The 25,406-nt window shown below is 32.7% G+C and overlaps 1 protein-coding gene and 1 long non-coding RNA gene across 51 annotated transcripts in view; one reads left to right on the top strand and one right to left on the bottom strand.

The window, feature by feature from the left end:
- The window catches only part of ADGRL2 (adhesion G protein-coupled receptor L2), a 416,407-nt gene that overhangs the window by 52,776 nt on the left and 338,225 nt on the right, over window positions 1–25,406 (bottom strand). For all 50 annotated transcript variants that reach the window (XM_032296453.1, XM_032296455.1, XM_032296458.1 and 47 more), the window contains one exon: window positions 2,921–3,030. In XM_032296453.1, coding sequence (XP_032152344.1) covers window positions 2,921–3,030 — 110 coding nt within the window. The remainder of the gene's footprint in view (window positions 1–2,920; window positions 3,031–25,406) is intronic.
- On the top strand, window positions 14,379–24,409 carry LOC116563786. Its single transcript, XR_004274566.1, has 3 exons — window positions 14,379–14,388; window positions 16,030–16,033; window positions 24,330–24,409. It is a non-coding gene; the product is annotated as an uncharacterized LOC116563786 (long non-coding RNA).

A 25,406-nucleotide genomic window follows, 5' to 3' on the forward strand; every position in this document is an offset into this window, starting at 1 on the left:
ATCATATGCCAAATAGCTACTGTAACTTGTCATAAGAGACTGTATGAATTAATTAATAACAATACACTTACTTTCCCATAGGCGAAACACACAAATACATGACCCACGAACATCAGTGGAGGACTAACACAAGACAAGAAACTGACCCAAACTAACTATACAGCCTACATACTCTGTTTGTGAAGTGACACACTATTTCATTGAATAATCTTACATGTTTATTCATTAATAATGATTTAATCAACAGTAATGGCTATTTTTCTTATTAAATAAAACTTGTATATAATATATTTACAATGATAATTTGAAATAAAAGGTATAAAAATGAAAACTGACTCCTCCCTGTAGAATGCAAAATTCCAATCTAATTAATATCCTTTATCCTCCAAGATCTTTATGACTCCTCTCAAATATAAATACATGCAATTCCTAACAGTCTGGCAGTGATAATGGATACTCTGTATACACATACTTTTGACACGGACATTAACTGGGCAAGTACAAGCATCACATATAATACGTGTGCCTGTTTATAAACACACTAAAGTAAAGAAAGTAGCAGCATTTCTAATGTTCTATGTTGAGCAAATTTCTTTTAAAATTGTCAGAAGTCATGAAAACTTTCTGAAATTGTTTTATAATAGGACTTAACAGTTAGGAATATATAAGATCCTGGAGAATTTACTGTGGATAGAAATTGGTATAAAGCCAAGTGCTAATAAATATGTAATAAATGTTATCTGATGGCGACAATTTTTATCAACTAAGTAACACGTAAAAGAGGTATGCAAATGTTACAAAATACAAAACACTACTAAATCAAGGAGAAAGTGAAAGCTAAAAGCTTAAAATAAAAGCAAGTATAAAGAATGAATACAATGGACAGAGGCACAAAGAAATAAAAGGTGAGGAAAACAGGAAAAAGAGGTAAGAAAAGACACTGTCCTACATATTATTAGAACAATCTAAAAAGACTCTTTGCATTGTATTTTAATATTAGTTGCAATTTTTAGTGTGTCACTACTGTAGAGTATATAGGAATTATAATTACTTTTATTTTTTAGCAAGGAGTGATTTTAAAAAAAAAAAAAAAAAAGCCATAGACTTATTTCTGCCTCGTGCAAACATCTAGAAAGGTAACAGCAAATTAATTACTAATTTTTTTAATTAAAGAAAAACTAAAAAGAACAAAGAAATACTTCTCTTGAGTATAGCTATTTGCAAGTTTAGCACACAGTGTACAATACTTCTGGAGAACTGAAAAAGTAAAATTTTGCAAGTTAGACGTTCCAGAAGATATCCACATTTTCCTTTCTTAAACAGCGCAAGAAATAACTTAAGAGTCTGAAAATAATATTTGCTTAACACTGTTCATGGTCTACAGACTAGGTTACAGGAACTGGCTCCAGAAAGATCTAATTCTTGGCAGCTCTGACTGATTCCACTGTTTGGGAATGGATGCTGTTTTTCTTCTCTAATTTGAGGACAGAAACCATGCTAAATTCAAGTGAAAGTGACTTTATGGAACAAAATTTTGGTTAAGTCAAAAGAATGCAATGTTCCTCTAGTGGCACGGGAGAATGATTATGTAAGCCACCAACACTACACAGGAGAAATGATATAAAGATCAGTGTACTCAGTAGGCTTCCAATCCTACAAATGGTATAGAAATACTGAAAACATAAAAAGCATCCATTTCACAGTAACACAGGAACACAGAGCAGGGATGAAAAGATAATCTGTGTTTGGCCTTTAACTGATAACATGAAAAGCCAATTTGTCAAAACTGTGTCAGAGAAAAGATGGAGAGTGCCTTCACGGCATGTGTCAGAATGTATTACTGCCATATCAGACACAGCAGATCTATCAGAATTTGGCCCTTTGGTTTTAGAAATATTGATAGTTTGAACATACAAATCTGTCAGAACTAATGACCTAGCTTTTGATGTTCTAGAAAGAGCAATTTCATTATTTGGCATATCCTTTTTTTAAAGGAGAAAAGTGTACAAAAACTGTCTCAAATCAGTAAGATTGCTGATAAAAAAAAACATGTAATTCAAATGCCTATGAACTAACATGACTAAATGATATCTCTATCTCTTTTATAATTTAAAAAGCAAAGACAAGAATACTATCAAACTAGATTATAAAAATCAGGTAATATTCACACTTTTAACTTATCTAAAATGGTGAAATTTTTTAAATTGAAAGTTTAGAACACAATTTTGAAGGATGAATCGTGAGATTAGAAGGAAAACTACACAAAATTTGACTACTGGTTGAAGCCTACCTATAAAATTTTCAATTGAATTTTAAATATTTCTCTGTAGGATCTTAAAAATGATGCTACAAAATTAAAAATGGAGACATGTGCAAGATTATGTTATATCTAACTATTTCATTTAGCATTTAAGATTTCATCACTGAATCAGTAAAGAAATGCTCCCTTAAAGACAATAGAACAAAAACTAAAGCACTTGCCTCAGTTACTGCAATGGTAGCTTTTACCCGGCACTAAAGTTACTACAACAGCAGGTAGCCATTCAAGTAGCTCACGATTAAAACTGAAGTCAATTCCTTCTTTAGAAAACTGTGAGCCAAACCAATTTGTCAGCAACTGGTATCGGGCAAAAGTACAGATTTCTATCAGCCGTATTGAATAGCTAATTCAAGTTTGTTTTCTGGAAAAACACTAGCCTTAAAAGCCAAACACTTAAGAAAACAGACAGACACTTGGCCAGCATCACACTATGGCTTCCTTCCACACTTCATGAAGCTAATTGGAGGCCCAAGTCTGTTAGTGCTCTGCATGCATAATGGTTTCGTAGGCCATAAACATATGCTTCTTTCACGTGTAGTCCTTCAGCATCAACGACTAATGCTGGGGAAAGTGAAAAATATATATATACTGCATACTTACTGTAAGGGACACATTCATATTGGACTTCAAGGTATTTGTATGTTCCAGGACATGGATCAGGAAACACATCTGACCCAGTAACTACTATACACTGTGTTCGATTGTTGCACCTGGAAAACAAAATGAATCAAACTTGTGCAACATAATTTGATTATTTTACTTAAATATAACAATAGAAATTTTTCACATTTTCTTCAAGCAACTGGAAACATAAAACAAAATTCAAGTGATGTTAAGTTACCCTATATTATTAAATACTTTGTAGGAGTTTTATTTTCTTTATCCTGTAATACATTGGTATCATGGGACACATTGAATTTTAACTTGAAGTAAACAGAAAATGGCCAACATTTTCCTATTATTCTATTATACATTTTAAGTTTAATTTTTGACATATTCAACATGAATTGAACAAAACAACACAACAATAAATATCTTACCAGGATATTAGATATCATACTTAAAAATTAAAATTACAATTTTAAAAAATGATCCTATAACTAAACAAAAACATGAGTCAAAACCTGAATTTCTCAGCATGAAGTTTTTGACAACACAAATCAAATGAGGAATCAGGAATTTAATTTTATCCTCTAAATCCACTTGGGTGTGAAGTTCTCTAATGCACATACTTTCTGCACTCTTGATTACCAGACACCAAGCTAGTAGAGCTCACCTTATATGCTATACTCCACATAAATGATAAAATGCATTTAAAGGATTTAGAAAAATGCTTGGCACATGTAATGTCTAAGCATTACTGTTACTATTTCTAATCATAGATCAATGTGTCTATATAATTAACAAGATGACTATGTACCTCGGTTCTGTACCAGTAATCCCTAAAATATAATATTAGAAATAATGTTGCACTAACATGATGCCTAGAATGTTCTATTTATTGTTACATGGAATTATTTTCTTATTTTTGCATTGTCATTAACTCACCAAAAATATTAGTAATAGGTTAGAATTCCAGATAAGATGACATATAAGTTCTATGAATTTGTCTAAAAGGTCTTTTCGTAAGCTTTGTAATGGTAAGAACTACTTCTTTTATAATTTGGTTTGACCACAACCTAATGTATAAAATGTTTTCAGGGTTTTTATTGTGTTTTCTGATAGCCATAAACATTAAGAAGGCAAAGCAAGCAGAACAAGAACATTAGAACAACATTGATTTAATAGTTGAAATACCACATATTCTATAGTGAATAAATTAACTGAACTATAAAAAAGCAGTATAAAGATTCTGAAATGCATCCCAGTTTCTAGCACAACTAACTAAAGGGCAGTAGAAAGAGAGTCATGTTAAAGACGGGTAGGAATAGTCATATACTTTGGTGCCATTTCAACTCAAAACTAGAATGATTTCTCTTTGAAGAGCAGCAAAGCCTGAAAACTTCTACAGGATTAAGTAGGTAAATTTTATAATTCAAAGTATATGACAATGAACTTCAAACAAGACTTAAATATTAAATAAATTATAATTAACTTTTATCATGATTACTTTATAAAATAGGATAGCATTTTTTTTTTAGAAATATATCATATATACTGTAATTTTCAAGAACATAAATAATGTAAATGGTATAGTATCTCAGTCTTCTGTAACATGTTTTCCTGTCATTATTCTGTATTTCTCTTAATTTGGTTCACTCATCTGAAGAAATCTGTGGCTGGGCACTGTGGCTCACGTCTGTAATTCCAGCACTCTGCGAGGCCGAGGCAGGCAGATCATGAGGAGTTTGATACCAGCCTGGCCAATATGGTGAAACCCCGTCTCTGCTAAAAATACAAAAATTAGTTGGGCGTGGTAGCGGGTGCCTGTAATCCCAGCTACTCGGGAGGCTGAGGCAGGAGAATTGCTTGAACCCAGGAGGCGGAGGCTGCAGTGAGCCAAGATCGTTCCACTGCACTCCAGCCTGGTGACAGAGGGAGGGAGGGAGGGAGGGAGGAAGGAAGGAATTTGCCAGTGGTTCACCATTTAGTGAAAATGGATTATTTTAACATGAATCACAGAACCTATTTTACATCCTGAAATTCAAGACAAGAGTTAGGTTTATGGTTTCTCAATAGGTCAATAATATTTCCAACTAAGAAATATAGTTCTGATGTCTCATTTTTCTTCTTAAACTTTTGCAGCAACAAGACAGTTCACTGCTTTTTTAGTTTCTTGATCTGCCAGAAATCCTAAACCACTAACTTGGTCCCATTAAAAACAGAAGTCCTTTCATTTCCTTCTTTGTATTTACTCATTCCTACAGGGATCTTCTTATCACACCCTCACACCTCTCAGAAATGAAGAAAGTGTGTTAGATATCCCTTTCAGATACACCCACAGTATACATTTTATAACTACTCAACCAAATTCTGTTAGGTTGTGAATCCCCACAAATAATTCCTCTTGTGAGTGAACTCTTCATTTAGTTTATCACCATTCCCTTTTCACAAAAGGCTCCTCTCTCACATTAACATACTAGCAACCTATGGGGGAGAGAGGGGATTGTACTCAAAGTGGAAATGAACCAAGAACATGAAAGACTTTGTTATCAAGGTGAAGGAGAAAGTAACTCAAAAAAACTTAGCAATTTATATATGTAATTTTTCAAAAATAAAGAATACATTGAAAATTGCCCAGTTTTTGCCACCAGAAGTAACTGGATGAATGAATATAATTAGTACAGGGTTAGAAATCTTTTATAGCCTATTTCTCAGTGTCATGGTATTTTCTGAGCTCTTGGCGGGAATTTACTTTGCTTCTATGGATAAGTAATTGCTTTCTTTCTGGATATTTTTAAATGATAGAAAATTTAGAGTTTTATAATCTTACCAACAGCGTATTATTAAGGAATTTTCAGATTTTTCTTAGTATTAATAGTTCACATTGAAAAGAGGACCAACACTATAACAAAAAATAATTGTCCATATTTACTCTTTTTCAAAACAACTTTGCAACAGTCTTCTGACCAAATACAGGTTCAAATTCATGTCAAATCAATTATGATTATTTATACAAACCACATAACTTTTATTGATTTAAATAATCACATTTAAATAATAATCTTAAATCTTAAATAATCACATTTAAATAATCTTAAAGTGCACACACAAAGCATGTGCTTTAAGACAGCAAAATGAGTTAATTCTACAACTATAATCTTAAGAAAAATTAATTTAATGCAGCTCCTGCAATAAAATTATTAAACATTCTAGAATTCATGGCCTCCCAAAATATCAAAAATGTTCAATTTAAATCTGAAAATTTCATGTTTATACACACACACACACACACACACACACACACACACACAGAGAGAGAGAGAGAGAGAGAGAGTTATCAGAAGTACAAGAATTAATCTTGAGAAAAATGGAAAATTTAGGGCTAAAACAGTTAAGTGTCAGAAAGAAGAGAAACCCAACTGTAAAAAGCTAAGAAAATTAGCGCTTTGCATGCCACTATCTTGATTCATGGAAATGAATCTAAGATTTTAGAGGCCCATATCACAGAAATAAAAATACAGACATTTATATTACTTTATAAATAATGCAAGCAGCACTAAGTTTGCAAATAGAGAGGAGATAAGAAAGACACTGGCAAATACCCAATGTGAACTATTAATACTAAGAAAAATCTGAAAATTCCTTAATAATACGCTGTTGGTAAGATTATAAAACTCTAAATTTTCTATCATTTAAAAATATCCAGAAAGAAAGCAATTACTTATCCATAGAAGCAAAGTAAATTCCCGCCAAGAGCTCAGTTTCAAGTTCTAATACTAATGAAAGTGAAAAGGTAGAGTTAAGCCAAGAAAGAGAAAGCGTTTAGTCGTTTGTATTCTCAGTAGTGGGCATAGTTCCTGGAATGACTTTCTCCCTCTTCCTCTACAGAAAAAGATTTCTTTACCAGTAGAAGTATCGTTGTTTTAACAATCAAAATATCAGTATATTTTGGTAATACCATGTGGATTTATTATGTTAATAACCTAAAATTTTCTTACACGTTAAGCATAAAAAATGGGTATGAATGGGAACAAGGAAGAAGAGAAAAACTATGGTTTAATAAGTAGATATTTTACTACAATTTGAAGGAACTACAGTTACTGTTCATAATAAAGGAACAGTTACTAGAATATACTTTGAACACTTCAAGTTTCAAACAACTGGTCTTATTTCATTTTATATTTATAAAGATAAACAGATGAGTTAAGATACTTAAAGCAGTGGTTTTCCAAATGTGATCCTCATACCAATAGCACCAGCATCAACTGAAAACTTGTTAGAAATACAAATTATTAAGTTCCACCAAAAAGTGGCAGGTTCAGTAACTCTGGAAATGGATACCCAGCCATCTCAGATTTAACAAGTTTTGCAGGTGATTCTGATCCGTGCAATTTGTGTGAGAACCACAGAGTTAAAGCAAGATAGGTTTATATACCTTACTAAAGAATAAATATGAATGGCAACACATGATTTTGCTCTATAAAACTTAGTAAGACACAAGTGAAATAGAAAACAAGTGATGAGTACAATTTATGCAAGAAGTATATAATAGAGTTTACAATGTTGATACGTCTTTTTGCTAATTCTAAGTGCGGAATATCAAGAGTTTTAGTTGCTCTGATTTTGAGCAAGCTGTCTAGTTGTTCTTCAATTCCTAACACGGAGAATCTAAATAGCACAATATCTGAATACATGTATAATCACCTATTAACCAATTTTTTAACAGATAAGAAGTATAATGTTTTGATAAAATTTGCTAGCTAATAAAACACAAAAATTGGAAATAAAGCTTTTAAGAATCTATAAAAATATACTATGTTCTACAGAAGTATGTCATTAAAAATAACAGAAAAATATGACCCATTGCAATCATTGCAAATTTTTCTATATTCAACCTTTGACTTGTTTATATATTCAAATAAATTTTAATAAAGTAGCTCAACTCTAAGAAGGTGTTAAATATAGCTGTTTTTAGAGAACTCAGAGGCATAAGTACTCCTTGCACATAACATCTAAACAATTTCTGGGCCAGGTGCTATTGTTCATGCTTATAATTCCAGCACTTTGGGAGGCAGAAACAAAGGCAGGAGGATCTCTTGAGCCCAGGATTTTCAGAGCAGCCTGGGTAACATGGCAAAACCCCATCTCTATAAAAAGTTTTAAAAAATTAGCCGGGTATGGTGGTATGTACCAGTAGTTCCAGCTATTTCGGGGAGACTGAGGTGGGAGGATTGCACCACTGAAGCATAGCCCAGGTGACGTAGTGAGAACCTGTCTCTAAAACAAAACCAGGAAACAAAACAAAACAAAAAAATTTCCAGGGTATAATTCATGATTAAATACTAAGTAGAAAATAAACATAAAAACCATTTTTAATATTTTTCTACTTACATTTCTAAAATTTTCAAATTTGACATGTAAAGACAAAGATTTAATCATTATTTCACATCACTGGGCCGAAAACAGAAAATACTGCCTTTATGTAATTTCTGACTACCATTTTAAAAACCTTTCTTATTATTCTAAAGTATATAGAGTACAACACTCAACCAGAGAATTCCAAATATAACTAAAATAAACCCAATGACAAAACCTTTTAATATTATTAAATTCAAATCAGAATAAAAGTATTATTTCTGACATTAAAATTCATAAAACTTATTCATAAAACCTGTCAACCACAAGAAAGAAAATCCCAAGACTTGCTTTATAGGTCATAAACTAGTTTAAACGAGACAAAACACTAAATTTTGTTTGTTGTTTGTTTTTTTGAGACAAAGTCTTGCTCTGTCTCCCAGGCTGGAGTGTAGTGGCACGATCTTGGCTCACTGCAACCTCCACCTGCCAGGTTCAAGCAATTCTCCTGCCTCAGCCTCCTCAGTAGCTGGGACTACAGGCGTGCACCACCACGCCTGGCTAACTTTTGTACTTTTTTTTAGAAGAGATGGATTTTCACTATGTTGGGGAGGCTGGTTTCGAACTCCTGACCTCAGGTGATCCGCCTGCCTCCGACTCCCAAAGTGCTGGGATTACAGGCGTGAGCCACCGTGTCCAGCATAAAACACTAAATTTTAAACATGATTTAAAAATTCATCCCTGTAGTCTTTCTACCCTACAGGTTTGAGGGTGAAGGGTTCAATGGTTCAATTCTGGAATGAAGCGAAATATTCATCTGTAAAAGCTTAAATATAACAAATAATTTTGGAGATAAGGAGTCTATTAATTTACTTCCTACCAATATATTTGCTGATTACAAAAATTAGGGTAAGTATTTAAAGCTGGTGATATTGCCCAGGCTTGTGCATAATATGTAAAAGAAGAAATTTCAAAAAATATTTTAAGAAATATCTAATGCATAACTTGACCATCACAATTTGCAAATGGCAAGAAGTTGAAAGTATTACAAAACAGTGTATTTTATCTTCGAGCTGAAACAATGATCTCAGGTCTCAATATTAACTTTTAAGGCATTCACAATATTTTTTGAAATTAAGATAAATGTTCTCAAAAACTGTGTAAAGGGTGAAAAGGCTTTTTATAAAAGTGTATTATCATTAATTTACATACCAATATATGGAAATTACTTAAAAGTATCACGTACAGATTAGCAGCAGTATTTTCAAGAAAGATTATATTTTTATTTTTGAGACATAGTGCCTCATTACTAATGAAATATTAATGAAAACAAACTATAAATATGTTCCCTTTCCTTAATCTTTTAAAACTGTAAGTGAAAAAGAGCACAATGCACACGTTATTTATTATAGTCTCAGAATAAATTGTATCAAAAAACAATATAGTATACTGTTTATATCTGTTCAAAAGCAAAATCATTTGCTAATTGGGAAGATTAGTGTTGAAAAGCAGAAGCTTCAGAATCAGAAAAAATTGGTGTGTAAGTTCCAGCTCGCCTGCTTACTTAATTTTGAGTCAAGCAATGTATTAAACCTTTCAATCTTAGCTTTATCATCTATAAAACCTAAAACCTACTATCTTCTTTAGAAGTTTGTTAAAGTTAAATGAGACAGTGCAGGTAACTCTCTGTATAATACCTGGATAACAAACATCAAGAAATATAAATTACTACCAACACCAAAACCATTAACAAAATCCCTTATTTGCAGGTTTGCAAACCTTAAAGAAGCGGAACATCTTTTACTCTTCCACAGTAGCCCCTGTACTGTGCATACTCTTTTCCTCTGTACAGCTTTAAAAATAGGCTGAACTATTCATGCAAATTTGTTTCCATTCCAACTCTAATCTTGAATTTTACAATGCCCAACAAATTGCTTTTACTCTTCTTTTGATTATCTTATGCTCATTATTACACTTTACCAAGTGCAAAGTATGGAGATGAGATTCCATGTGTAATCTATTGTGAGAGGTGTTTTAATCAATAGTCTTGTTCTGCCTATTAAGCAGGGGCTTCTGTTTTGGCAAGATAACATTAGTTTCTCCAGTCATGCTCCAAAAACCATTGGGAATCTTCAGCAGATCATTAGATATGCTACAATAAAGCTTTGGTGCATTTTCTTTTCTTCCTTAAATTACTTCTTCACTGTCCCACCGTTCCCCTTCACCAATGGCACTGCATTATTATTCCAGCTCCCCTGAAACCTGCACTAGAGCTATGTCTCCAGGCCATAGGATGCCATTTTCAATTGAAGCTTCTTCTTGAAAATATAAATTAAGAAAATTTCATTATCCCCTGCCAGGGGCCATTATTCACCACGGTTCTAAAGCAGATTAAAAATGCAAAATCTACCGCCTTGAACAAATATTCCAGCATTCAACAGAAAAGCTCAGTATATCATAACAGAAACTAAAAAAACTAAAGTTTGCTTAAATCTGAAATTATACAATTATCAATTAAATAATTAGTTCAATCCTTTATTGAGTCTATATGTTCGATGGAGATTGCTTCATCAGTTTTTATCTTTTAGCATCTATTTATTTGTTAAACTTCAATTATAAAATACTAGCAATGATAGGACTTTTTAAATTTTTCCTGAGTTACTTTCTGTGTCAGTTAAAAGTGCTCACTTTTTGGAGAAATCAATACTTTCAAGGTACCAAGTTATCATGTAATGATACTCCTTTTCATAGTATCAAATATAAATAAAACATACACAGGAGTTACTGGAAGAGCTTAAACCACATCCTTAGGTAAACTGTGTACTCTAAATGAACAGATTATCTACAGATGAATTATTGCAATATGAATCAGTTCTTTAATTAATGGAATAGGAATTACATTCATTCTTGAGCCTCAATTACTAAATAAAAATAAATTATATGTTAATAAGTAAATTACATTCTGTTCAGGTACACAAGTTTTAAAAATTTTGAAACTACGAGAAAGTGGGAGTTTGAGAGAAAAGGATAAAAGAAAAAAAGAAGCTGCCAACTTATAAATTCTTATTGGAAATGTTTATATGCCTACCACATAAAAATTCGGTGTTTTTACAAGAATGAAATAATGATTAATGATTACCTGGCTATTTCCACGTAGAAAATAAACACCAAACATCCAATTTTGCCTCAATCAGCAATACCTGATTCTCAGAGAATTCTGTCAATTGGAATATAGTTTTGTATCATGAATGCCAATAATAAACCCTTATGAAATAGATTACCTATTTAAAAGGAAGGGGGAATAAATTATCCGTATACACTAGTAAATTCCAAATGACCTAGTACTCTAGGCACTGTCTTTTAAAGTCTAAATTTATAACAAAATTTTATACACAAAGCATATAACTTTAGAACGTAAATAGGCAGGCACCAATGCAAATAGATTTGCTCAGGCAAAATAATCAAGTGAATGGAGAGGGAATACAAAGAGTTATGCTTCAATATACAAGGTTTCAAACATCCTCACAGATGCAAACGGGAAACAAAGTTGAATGTTAAATCAAACCTTTCGAAAAGTTTTTTTATTTTATAATGAAATGCTCTTTTTATCATTTAAATTTTTATTCTATACAGCTAGGGAAAGTGGGTCTTGCTTTCTTTAAATATTTATTAATGATGATTTGTGAGCTTAACTAATTGCTAGGTAAATATAACATTAGGAAGCTAAATGGTGTGTAATTAATGTGGCAAAAAAGAGTGTTCTGTAACAATGTTCCCATTTGTCACATAGCTATTTCTCATTATTTATTTAATAATACATGCAGTCTAGATTTCTAACCATCATACAGAATTTAATTCTATAGGCATGTTAGGATATTCTACAATTTACATTATACAATGTTGTGTTACTTAAAGTATTTTGAAATCATTACTGAAACAAAGTTGGTTTCAGAATCTCTAGCATAATATGCATGAATACTGGTACACTTATACATAATTTGAGAAAAATAAATATAATTTTTATTACATTCAATTTCCTACTTATTAGTATTTTCAAAAGTTTTAAATATAGTCCTGATTTTTAAAAAATTGCAACTGTGATTAAATCCTTGAAATTGCATTTATAAGAAAATATTTTAAAATTCCATTTATTAAAATCATAATCATAAAAAATGTAAAATGTTTTTCTGCACTTTCAATGTGTAAACATAAATCTATTTGACTGAAAAGGAGTACAGTGTATAAGAGAAATAGAAAGCCCTCACTCCCCAAGTAAAAATCAAGTAACTGGTAGCAAGTAAACAAAAGCTTCACAGTAAAATCATACGGATAATCTGTTGTAGGAGGTTGTCATGCTATTTTTCAGATGATGAAAACAAAATAACATGTTTCCATCATCTTTATGTTTGAGTAAAGCATGTGCCAGAATTTATAAACACAAAGTATGCATACTTCAACATTTAGTTCACTTACAACTTAGAAACTCCGAAAATTTCCTCAAAAATATCACATTAATTACTAAAATAAGCGTTCTGAAATGGCAACGCCGATTTTCTAAAAACTATGTTCTACGTTTTAGAAATCTTCAAGATTCCTTGCAGTTTTTACCAGACCTTGGGGTCAGTTTAATGCAAATTAGGCTTGACTCACTCAGAGCCTTATTAATCCAGTACAAAATCTCTTGTTTGCAGAAATGCACATTCAACATAAATATGCTTGTTTTTATTAGCAAAATAAGAAGTATTTATTTACAAAGCATGCCACTGAGCCTGTTTCATTCACAGGGTCATCAGGTCTAACTACTTAATGAAAGGAATAAGAAAATTTAAGTGGGAATAAAAACCATAAAATTTTGAAATACTTAAAAAAATATTGCTTCTGTGTCCAAATTTTCAAAGCCTTCACTTTTAATAATTCAAAAAATATTACAACCTGTATCAATTAAGAGCAATTATTTATAAAAATGTTAACCTACTGCAGTTTGCACTTGCAGAAACTATCACATTTTTAACAAGGGAAATGGGAAATCGCTATGGGATGCCCTAGTTAGATTAAATTAGCAAGAAACTTGTTACCAGACTATATAAAAGACACAGCGTAATAAGACATGACCTTGCAGAGCCTTGGAGCCAATCTGTGATGTTTTTCCTTCCTATAACCCTTGCTAATTATCTGCAGAGTTACAGACCCTTTTGTCCTGGGTTATTTTTCTTCAAATTGTGAGGGGATTTTGGTTTCTAAATATTTAATTAGTCTTGTTATGATATGAGAATTGTTATACATGCCAAGCATTTCGATTTTCATACTCTATTCTTTCTAATTATTCTCAGATTTAGACTGGTCATCCCAAATCCTTTCCGTTTGTAATTATTTACTTCTTAAAGATCATTCAGTGAAGAAATATTTTCACCCTTATGGCTCTTCTTTTCCACAAATGGCTTTTCTGGTCCGTTAATTACCCGCTCAGAGGATTAGAGTTTGAAATAATGCAAAAGAACCTGCAACTAAAAGGAGTTTTAGAGGGCAAAATTGAGTAAACTAGATTTGTGTTGTTACTATTTTAAATTCACCTTAAAGATTACTCCCTTGGTTTGGATATCATTTTGAAAAGAAGAAAATTATGCCATATTTTTTTTTCTGACTCCTGAGATGTTTGATGAGATGTCATTTAGTCAGTATTATAAATCTCTGAATATAAAACAAACAATTTTCTATTCTAATTGATAGTTAATATAATTTCCACTTTTAGAGACCTCACTTTGATTATAGCATGGCAACAAATGCTGGCAGAACTTCCTATACAAATCAAACTGAAAGCACAGAAATAAAATCATAAGCCTTTTGAAGTGTGGCTTTAAAAAAATACATCTTTGTCAAAGTATTTGACTCAGAAACGTTTCCCATTTTTTATTAAAAAGACTCTATGTTCTGTAAGTGCTTAAGTTTTGTTTCTGGTTTTTTAAAATCAAGAGGCAATAAAGCACTATTATTCATTACACAAAATGAATTTTGGATCTTTCCCAACTTTCATGTTCACATGCTGCATTTCTTCACCAAACTTGATTTTCAGCTAAATAAACATTTCTAATTATTACTTTAATTTTAAAGTAGTTTTTGTTCCTCTTAAAACTTCTAAAATATTTTGGCAGTAAAATATTTGATGTCGTTTATGAACAAACTCGTGGTATATCTTGCATTAGAAGGGAATGAAAAATAATGAGCAAGCAATACCTGAACAATATGAATTGAATTAAGTTAATGTTGGAGGGCAAGGGAAATATATAATTCTTGTTTCCCCAAAGTTTCAACAAAGTGAAAACTCTTATTCTAAAAACAAAGCTATGTAATTATTCATAAAGCCATGAATCTTTTCTATTAAGCATCACATTTCAAATTTGATCTGTATTTCCTTATGTTCTTCTTTCCCACATAGAAGGAATTTACCTTACCATCTACTTATTGAGCATCATGGTCAAATTATATCCCAACTCCCCTCAGGACTTTCATACCAGTATTCTGTTTTAATAGAGGATCCTTCTCCCTGAACTAAAAAAACATTATTAGCAAGTATGTGCTTAACAACAAATGAGCATAAATTATGTAGAATCATCAAATACAGTAGTATCAAATTAGTATCAAATTCTGGCAACAAAATTTCTTTACCATGAAAAATTTTACTTAAAAAATGAACAAAAAACCTACTTAATTGAATGGATTAGAAATAGACGTGGAGGCAGTTCTGGGATTATAGTAGTGAAATTCTGCTCCAAACCCCTGAAAAATCCCTTTGCTCTCTCCTCCCATATACCTCACTCACCCCTCAACCAGAGGGTTTTTCCAAGAATTCCAGTTTAAAAATCACTGATCTAATTCCTCATTAATACAGATAAGATATACTAAGGCCAGAGAATCTGATTGACTTACCAACACCACAGGCTAGAAGAATCACTGTATCTGAAAGATCTTTCTCTCTGTTATACTATCTATATACTATCTACTCCATAAGCATGGCTCAGATACTTAAAACCATCCTGAGGCAACCTTTTCTATGTAGACTTTTAGAATCTTGATATCTACGTAATTTAAAACAACTAGCACACTAGCAAATACTTCTGAAGTGAGTTCTCACATAAATGACTATGTGCACTTCCTGAACTATCTCTTCCTTAATAAGAAGGTCCATTTACAGGACTGTTAAGTCCTCGAGGTAGAAAATTACCAGAGCTTAAGATACTATGCTTCTAGTCTGAGGAACTGCTGTTTTCCAACTCCCAGGGGTGCCCGCACTGCAATCCTAAAAACGGTATCTCCCTGTTATGTACTTGAGGGAGACACACACATACGCAGGAAGCATTAGCCACATAAGTAGTACAGAGAATGCCAACACGAACGATGCTGGCCAAACAGGATTATATTCCCTGACTACCCTAACCTGAAGTAGTCGTCTCCTCCTTTCCTTTTATATACAGCAGGAACTCTATATAATTAATTTGGAAATTAATCACTTTCTGCTTTATGGCATCTCTTTTGTATTTTGCATTTTAGTTGCTGCTAAACTCACTAATTATTTTCCATGTCTAGAATTACATGGTAAGCTTCTTATGTCCTTGTTTACACTATTTCCGAAACACTCCAAGAGTAGTGGGTACTATTATATTGGGCCTCATACAGTGATTTTAGTTGTGTCTAGGACTGTAGTTTCACCCTTCTGTTCTATGCCAGGCTTCTTTTCAATCTATCTCAATGCCTAGTCTTGTTTATGGCATGAAGTACTCAATTTAAATACCTTCTAAGTTGGAATTCTCAATCTTCTGTATTTTACTGAAGGGTTTTTCATCAAAGAAACAATTAAAAATGTCGAGATATATAACAGTTGTTATTTCTTTAATAAAAACTACAGAAATTTTGCGTAGATGTTTAACAAACTATTCTATAAGATGAGATTTAAAAAAAACAATTAACGACCAAAAGCTAGAGACACAGACTCCTAGGATACAATTTGAGCAGTGGAGAAGTATGGAAAGCCAAAAATAACCCTTAGCACCTGTCACCTGAATATAAACAATCAAATTTAGCAGACTTTTAAAGAGATGGCTACTTTGCGGTTCATACACTCTCAGATTAATGAGAGGCTCACCTAACTGATAAATATACGACAAATTTCACTGGCTGACTTCTGATAAATCTGAACTAATCTTTAATCATGACAAAATATTCATAATCTAATCCTTTTATCAAATTGACTACCACTGCAGGAGTCTCATGTGTTTGCACAATTAAAAACCCTATGTTAGCTGTATATAATAAGGCATTACATTTGATGTAAATCCTTTTCTATTGAAATAAGTGCCAAGCTGACAGCAGGAAGTAGCTGATAATAAAGGAACAAGGCATTGCTGATGGCATTCTTGATAACTGAACACTGAACTCATAAGCATTCAGTCTACAGCCTATTACCCAACGAGCTCTTTCTAAAAAGCACAGATCAAGGGAAGGGTCCTTTTGCTGCATCTCAATCACAAAAGTAAGAAATTACCTTTAAAAATAGAGATAGATACATAAATAGAGCAATTAGTCACAGGTAGATAGGAAGAAGGAGGAAAGGAAGAAAGGGAGGGAGGAGAAATATAAATTTATTTTTTGTTTACTATAGAGACGGGGGTCTCACTGTTTTGGTCCAGCTGGCCTCAAACTCCTGGCCTCGAGCATTTCCCCTGCATCCGCCTCCCAATGTCCTGGGACTACGGGCATGAGCCACTGAGCCCAGTCAGATAACTTTTTATTCATCTGTAGTCCTGGTTTTAGTAAAATTGGTAAAAGACATTATGTGCTGTTACATATGTTACATAATGTAATCTACACTACCTCCTAAGTGTAGAAATACCTATAATTTTGGAAACATAGTAATACCATAAATATGCTATGTCTGAATAATATATATACAGATAAAAAAATTGATAAGTGAATATGAAAATGTATATTATTAGTCCTTCTTATATTGAACTCCTTATTATTTCAAAGTAAATATTAAGGACTCAACCCCTAGTGCTATTTTCCATGCTGACATTACAGAGTTAAAAATAATGTTTAAAATATGATATTTTGTAGGACTATTTTCATAATTTTTGAGATATATATAAAGATCACAATCTTTGAAAGATCCTTTCCTCCTTAAGTGAAAGAAGAGAATTCACTCACAATGCCTGAAAGGAGGAAGAAAGCTGAAGAAGATGCTGCATGTTACAGAGGGTGTGAAAGAAAGGGGCGAGAAGCCGAGTAACTCCCTAACAGACCTCCCTCAGTACCCCTTGAGCATACAGTACTTTTTGCCTTCTCAGGCCATAACTTACCACTTTCTCTTCTCCACCAGTTTTTGAAAGTTTTCTATATTGTAAGGGAGATTTGGTATCACAGTTATTTCTGTACATTATCTCCTCTTCTTCACCAGATGACAGAGCCTTTGAGGGGTTAGTCACTGTTTCAAGAGTCTCTGAATCACATGCGGTGCAAACACTCTACCTTATTCTAAAATGTATTAACTCCGTAAACATCAGCCTGTACTCTAACAAATATTTTAATATATTCTTACCTGTTGTTCATAAATACCGTTAGAGTGTTTGGCACATTTGCTTGTGTATCATAGAACTCACTAATCATTTGCAGCACAAATCAATTAATGAAAGACAAGATATCATTTTCAGAAGTCAAGCATGGTTCCATAACAACATGATATAAACCAAATTAAAACATAAGCAGTTTGTACAACTTTTTAAAAGTGACAATGAAAGCAAAATCCCTCTATTCCCAATACTCCTAGCCTGAATTTGCTTCATTATCAGTAACTTGTCTGAAAGGCTCAATTCATCAAAATCTGTAAAATGTTAGACTCAAGTGCTTTAACTATCACTAACACCACGTGCAGGCTTGGGAGTAGAGGGCCATGTGCCATGAAGCAGCAAATGTTGTGCTCTTCTGAAAGCAAACATGCATTCTTATGCCACAGATACAAACAGAGTAAGCACACTAAATAATGAATGACTAGAAAAACAGCTTTATCGCTGCAGTTTAAAGTTGTATTATACACATTATCATATTGTATGCAATAAAATCTATTAAGCAATTTTAAGATTTTTTTATGTGTTTTGCTGAAGTTACAACTAAATATATTAATTTCATAGGCTGAGGTGGCATGTTTTATAGTTACAGAGTTTTAGAATTTTTTTTATTTGTAAAAAGTATTATAACACTTAAAGTAGTAACATTACATATTCTATATAAGGAATCATGGTCAACTTCTTAAGCATATTTGATATGACATTATTAAGAAAAAGAAACACTAGAAGAACTTGCCGCTGCTCTTATCTTTGACCCTTAAACTTTTCCATTTCAGCAACCTCATTAATGTCAAAACGCCATTAGAATGTCTGCCCACTTTTAAATCTCTACAGCCAAGGCCAGGCAAAATTTTTTGGGTTCAATCAGAAGCGCTTTCTTTTTGTATTTAGTTAAAAAGCTTAATAGAGCCACAAAGGTCAAAATATTACTTTTATTAAAGAAAAAGGATGACAAGACAAAGATAAACTTTGAGTGCAAAAAGCCATTTTTAGACCTGAATTGGGCTTTTTTTGGTTTTCTCCTTTAAAACTTTTAGTTTTTATACTTAATAACTAGATTCCCATAATGTATATAGCCAGTATTTTAAAATGTAATGTTAGTACTTTTCTTTGGTTGGGTAACACGGGAAGTACAATCTGAGGCAGAGATCTCTAAGAGGCTTATTGGGAATGCTCTTAGAACTGTCAGTGAAGCCATGACAGATGCAGGGTTGGGGAGAGTGAGAGGTTGAACTCCAGTGCAGTTGCAACAAAAGCCCAGCAAATTCCTCAGGGAGGGAGCTTTGGAGTTGGGAGAGACCTTCAGAGATGTCGCTGAAATGAAGCAAAAGATGAGGAGGCCAATCCTTTGTAGTCTGGCATTCATTGGGATTCATTGGGGGTTGCCTCTGGGGAGAAGGGTTTAAAATCCCTTCAGCCCATGACAGTTCCTGCGGAGGGACTCAGCTGTGAGCCCATCAGCAGGCAAGTCTCTTGACAGCTGGGGGAAAGAGTGTCTGATTCTGAAAGGCAAATCTGGGAGGCACACCACAACACCCACTATAACACTAATGGTAAAGACTTCTATGAATTGTTTTCGAAGACAGTTCTTTTAATACTACGTCTCATTTTCATGGTTTTTATTCTATTTTATCTTCTTGTACACACTGACATGTCAATCCTGTTTACTAAGCGATATTCAATGGGTTTCCTATAGAGCAATGAACCTTAACAGGCAGCTTTTAATTGGCCCACATAGGAAACCACATTACTATTAATTCCACAGCTACAGCATAAAATAAAACCATTGCTTCTTAAACTCTAGAGCAATTAGACCTCTCGGCTATTTGGCTAACTCTGCTTCATGATACCCAATGCAGTTAATTATATTTTTTGATGTTAATAGTCTCTGTCAGTCTCAAGCACAACTTCTCTTTGATGAATATTTAAATTATATTTGAATAAAAAATAATCTTGGTTACATTTTATACTCAGTAATCATCACAGCTTAATAAAGGTCTACTCATCAAGGGTTGAAACAAATGGCAAGACATATATAAGTTCCTTGAATCAACTTACTAGATAATATATTTGTTATGACCACTACCTCTCTCTCTCTATCTCACACACCTATCTATGTACATTTTTAAAGGTGCGGTCTCATTCACACACCTCACAATTCGATTTCAAAATTTATTAAATATTCTTTTTAATGACATATATGGAATTCTATTAATTAATAATAAGAACATTTTAGGATGTTGTAAGATAATCAAATGTATGAAAAAATTACCAAATTATAAAATATCATTAAAAAATCAGCATACATTCTCTTCCTGTGCCATTTTTCTAAGTTCCAAGAGTAATAACAGAAAAAAAAATTTTCATTTACTATAAGATTTTTTTTGATTATAGATCTAACAGAAACACCATTACTAAGGAAAAGTAACTTAAATAATAGTTTTCTCCTTATAAAGGGTGTAATGGGAGTTGAAAGTGAGGGAAACTTCCAAAAATAAGGAGAAGAAGGGCAAGTAGAGAATAAAGGCAAAGTATATTGGTGAAATTTCCTTAAAATCTGTCTATTCCTCCATTTAGTTTTGTCCATATTATAGGAGGATTTTTAAGCCAAGAATTTATTTAACATAAACTGTGAAAATGGGTTATTCTAGCTCGTCTTTTACTGAATAAATAAATGAATGTTTTAGCTTATACATTTAATTAATGTCCCTTAATAAATGAATTTGTTTAATTTGTAATCTTTCAGTCTCTCTTCTCCCAAATCCTAAATCTCTGAAATACAAAGATATCTAGGATACGATGAAATGTTCTGAAATGCACATATCAACCTATAAATGTCCAGTGGAATGCTATGCCAATTTCTTGAAACTATTACTTGATAAATAAAAAAGGTAAAGTCAAGTTTTGTAGGGTCTAAAGCTTGTAAAATTTAAGGGTCCTTCATAGAGAACAAAATAGAAAAATTACACACAGAAAATTACATGCCAAAATGAATGGTTATTTAGGAAAAAAAAATCCCAAGAAATAAATTTGTAACAGCCAACAAGAACCACAACCGACAAAATCCAGAAAACTAAAATAACATTTTAATTAATTAATTGCCTAACACTATTTTCTAATGCTTCAATTTTTTTTAGCAACATAGTCTATGACTGTCTCTCTTCATGTAATAATTTCATAGTTTACTTTCTATAATGTTGCTTTCCTGTGAACAGCTGATCCAATTTTGTTTTTTGCTACTGACGGTTGTGATGCATAAAACATGCACCCACACTGCCACAAGAGCTCATGCTCGCTACACTGCTCTAGCCTATGCCTTACAAACACTGGCATTCTGATCAACTCCACTTGATATTATACTTATCAAGAGGGGGGAAAGTACGGTACATTTGCAATTTTAAGTACTACACTTGACATGTGTTCTGTGTACTTTACATACTCCACCAAGAATATGTAGGAGAAAATTTCTCTTTGAATTAGGTATCTATGAAAACCAAATGTCCATTATTGTTACATATATGCAATGAATGAAAGAATTTTCCATAGACTAGCTTCTGGCTTCATATGCTACAAACATTAATTCTCTTCCACTACCCACATATCTTAGGTGTCATAGGAAATTTTTAAATTGCAGTGTCACATCTGGCTTTGCACATTTATGTCACGATCAGGAAGGAAACCGTCACGATCAGGAAGGAAATATAATGAATGACAGAAGTATTTCTAGAGACCATATTTCTTCACCAGAATAGATAGCAGCAACTAAACTGTACACAAGTGTCTACAAACCATGTAAAAATAACTCCACTAAACCAAGACTGAATTTAACACCAACTGAACTTGGACTTAACTGCATCTCTAAATGTGCCTGGCTATTCCTAAGACACTGTAAATGAGAGGAAGTCTAATGGAAAAGTCAGAGAATAAAATAAAAGCCTTTAAAAGATTGTGCTTAAATATTGTATTTCTGCAAATTTTTACCAAAAAAGTTCAAATGCCTTGGAAGAGACCTGTGCAAGTGACGGGCTATGACAATTTAAGATTCATTACCTTCATGGGTTTACCATGAATCTATGTTCAGAGACAGAGTAAGATTTCCACAAATTATAGGTGAGCTCAATAACAATAATAGATCTGTGGTATGAAAAACCAAACAGAAAGACCACTTGAAATAATCTCAAGCCAACTTAAATAGAGCAACTCTCATTTCAGACACTATCTTAAAGCCATAAGTAATGTATATGGGTAAGTTCTAAAACTGTGTCTTTCTTGGTCTTCACATATGATATGTGAACAAATTTTGAGAGAACTGTGATGTGTTAGTTGCATAATATATTTGATTTATTTATACAAACTTTAAATGTGTTAAAGACCACAAAATCATTTACTTCTAATTTTTCATAATGAGATTTTTTCCTTGTAACATCCCAAAGAGACCTTTGACCTCTAAAACTAGTAGTGGAGTAATAAACAGCACCAAAAAAATCTAGTTACATTGCTCTAATATACTTAAAGAAAATACAAAGCAAAGACAAAAGAATGGGTCTTTAAAATATGCAAGGCAGGGTCAAGCACAGTGTGTCATGCCTATAATCCCAGCACTTTGGGAGGCTGAGGCAGGCAGATCACGAGGTGAAGAATTCGAGACAAGCCTGGCCAATATGATGAAACCCATCTCTACTGGAAAAAAAAAAAAAAAAAAAAGACATATATATATATATATGTGCATGCAAGGCAGAAAAATGTGTATTAGTAAAACAAAAAGCCAAATTACTCACAATTATTTTCTTTAATGTACAAAGTAGATACTGGTGTTTTTTGTTGCTGCTGTTACTATTATAGTTTGGTATGCAATTTCAGTATATGATACATGGAAAATTAATAGGATCATAATAAATGACAGTTTAAGATCTTTTAAGTGATTTAATATCAAATTTTCTTGCCAGGAGTGGTGGCTCGTGCTTGTAATTCCAGCACTTAAGAAGGTAGAAGCAGGAGGATAGCTTGAGCTCAGGAGTTCAAGATCTGCCTGGTCAATACAGTTAGACACTGTTTCTCACAAGAAGAAAAAAAAGACATATATATACACATATTTTTTTCTCTCTCCATTCAACAAAATTAGTCAATACAGCATATTATGAATAGTGCTGACTCATCATTTGCTATCCTGCTCCTAAGCTAGTAAGAAAACAAAATATGGATTTGGGGTAAACCAATGAGTAAGGTGTTTTCTCTATTGACTAGAGATAGGCATTTTATTTACTTAGAAATCTTCTTAAAATGTATAAGAATTAGAATGGAAAAGTCTCAACTTTGCACCAAATTATGTTTGCTATTATTTATTAAGCATTAAAAGTACTAAATAATAAAATATTTCAGTGATATTACTCCAAAGCTTTAATACATGCATTATTTTCCTGGTAATAAAAATGCCAATAGAAAATTTTACAGCATACTAAAAACAATTCCAAACAATTCTTTTTTTAACAGGTAGTAAACATGCATTATATTACATATCAGTAGTATTTGTCTATGGGTTTTGGTGGCAAAAAAAAGAAAAAAACAGAAGAAAATGCCAAATACCAGCAAAAATAGTGACTTCGCCTTGATTTGAAACTTTAAAATAAAATTTCTTTTCTATTCTTTACAACTGTGACTGAATATCTATTCTTATTATCTGTTCAAAGTATAACTTTTTTAAAAAGATGCTTGTAAGCAAAATTTTTATTCTATGAGTATGTTAACAAGCAGATCCATACTCAAAAGAGATCTTACTTAGGAACAACAAAGTAAAGTCCTTGAATGGGTATCTGAAAACAGTCTTAACAAAGCAGATCTAGTGGTCACTCATTCAGATAAATGTGTACTAGCAAAATGCTACTACAAACCTAATTACTCACAATAATTTTCCTTAGACAGTAAGTAAATAAATTTAACACTTGATTGTTCAGTACATTTTAGAGATATCAATCAAACACTGTTTTGTCAATTAACTTGTTTAAATATCACACTTTGTAAACAGAAACCAATGTTTTAGTGTACAGCAAGAAATGTTCTAGGTGAGTGAAAAACTGTAAGGTATATGAGGATATAGGCACCACAGAAATACCATTGTCATCCCATTTATAACACTCACCTTTCAAATTAGAAAGGTGGAATACACAATCCCAAAAGCTATGAAAAGCACTATAAAAAGATCATTATGATCATATTGAAACGTATAGGTCAAATGAAATCTTTGTGCTCAACTCCATTGATTTTGATCATATTTCTTCATCTCTCCACTTTGGTTTCAAAAATAAAGATAACCTCTAAAAATAAAAAATTGAGGCAAAATCACCAAAGTAGAAATGAGACACGGCTTTGCTTTCAAAAACTAATTACCCTTATCCAGCCTATATCTGTTAAAAAATAAAATAAAATTCAAACTTTTAAAGTCAGCTTCCAAATTTCATTGCATAATCCTTAGGGAATACTTAAGACCACTAATGTAACATCCTTAGGAAAAAATTAGTTTCCTCAACCAATGGACATAATATGAAGTGTAAAAAACCCTTAAATTAATGGGAAGTACCAGTGAAAATGAGCCAATTCACACTTGTATTTCTCAGTCTTCAACATCTAGTAGAATTGTTTTACTAATTTTCATTTTAAAAGGAGACGCAGAGCCTGGTCTGGTGGCTCACACCTGTAATCCTAGCATTTGGGAGGCTGAGGCAGGCAGATCCCTTGGGTCCAGAAGTTTGAGACCAGCCTGGGCATCATGGCAGAAACCCTGTCTGTATAAAAAATTTTCAGAACTTAGCTGGGTGTGGTGGCATGCATCTGTAGTACCAGCTACTTGGGAGGCTGAGGTGGGAGTATCATTTGAGCCCGGGAGGCTGGGACTGCAGTGAGCAGAGACTGCGCTCCAGCCTGGGCTATAGAGTAAGATCCTGTCTGAAAAAAAAAATTTTTTTTTTAAAGAGAGAAATTCAGAGGATCCTATAGGGCAGAATTTTTGATGTGACCTTATTTCTCTCTTTTCCACATTTGATAAGCAGGGTCATAAAAGACATTTAGATAATTTGTCTTCTAATGCACTTTATAATTTATTAGTCTTTCTTGCACATTAAATGTGAATGTTTAATATAGTTTATGTTTATTACTGCCAATAGTCTCCCCTTCCTACGAGTACTTTGCTTTAAATGTCCATCAGTAAGTGACATGCAAAGTGTATGTCCAATTAGGTATACCAATAAGAGCTTTAATGGTTATTTATTACTGTACTAAAGTTCAAGAATCTATACTAGCAATCTCTCAAAGCCCTGACCACAGAGATGTGCTTGTAATACCAGTTAGTTGCCTTGAAACAACTAGGCCAAGAGTGAGAGAATTAGGAGAAATCCATCAACTAACAAAAAATAACCTAAGTAGACTGCATAGATATGACGGGTTAGAAACATCTGAGTAACTTAATTTTACCTGTATGTATTTCATCCTAATGGACAAGCGGTGGATAAACCTGACACAAC

The sequence above is a fragment of the Sapajus apella genome, unplaced genomic scaffold (assembly GCF_009761245.1).
Source record: "Sapajus apella isolate SASKATOON/1434 unplaced genomic scaffold, GSC_monkey_1.0 scaffold36, whole genome shotgun sequence".
Taxonomy (NCBI): Eukaryota; Metazoa; Chordata; class Mammalia; order Primates; family Cebidae; genus Sapajus; species Sapajus apella.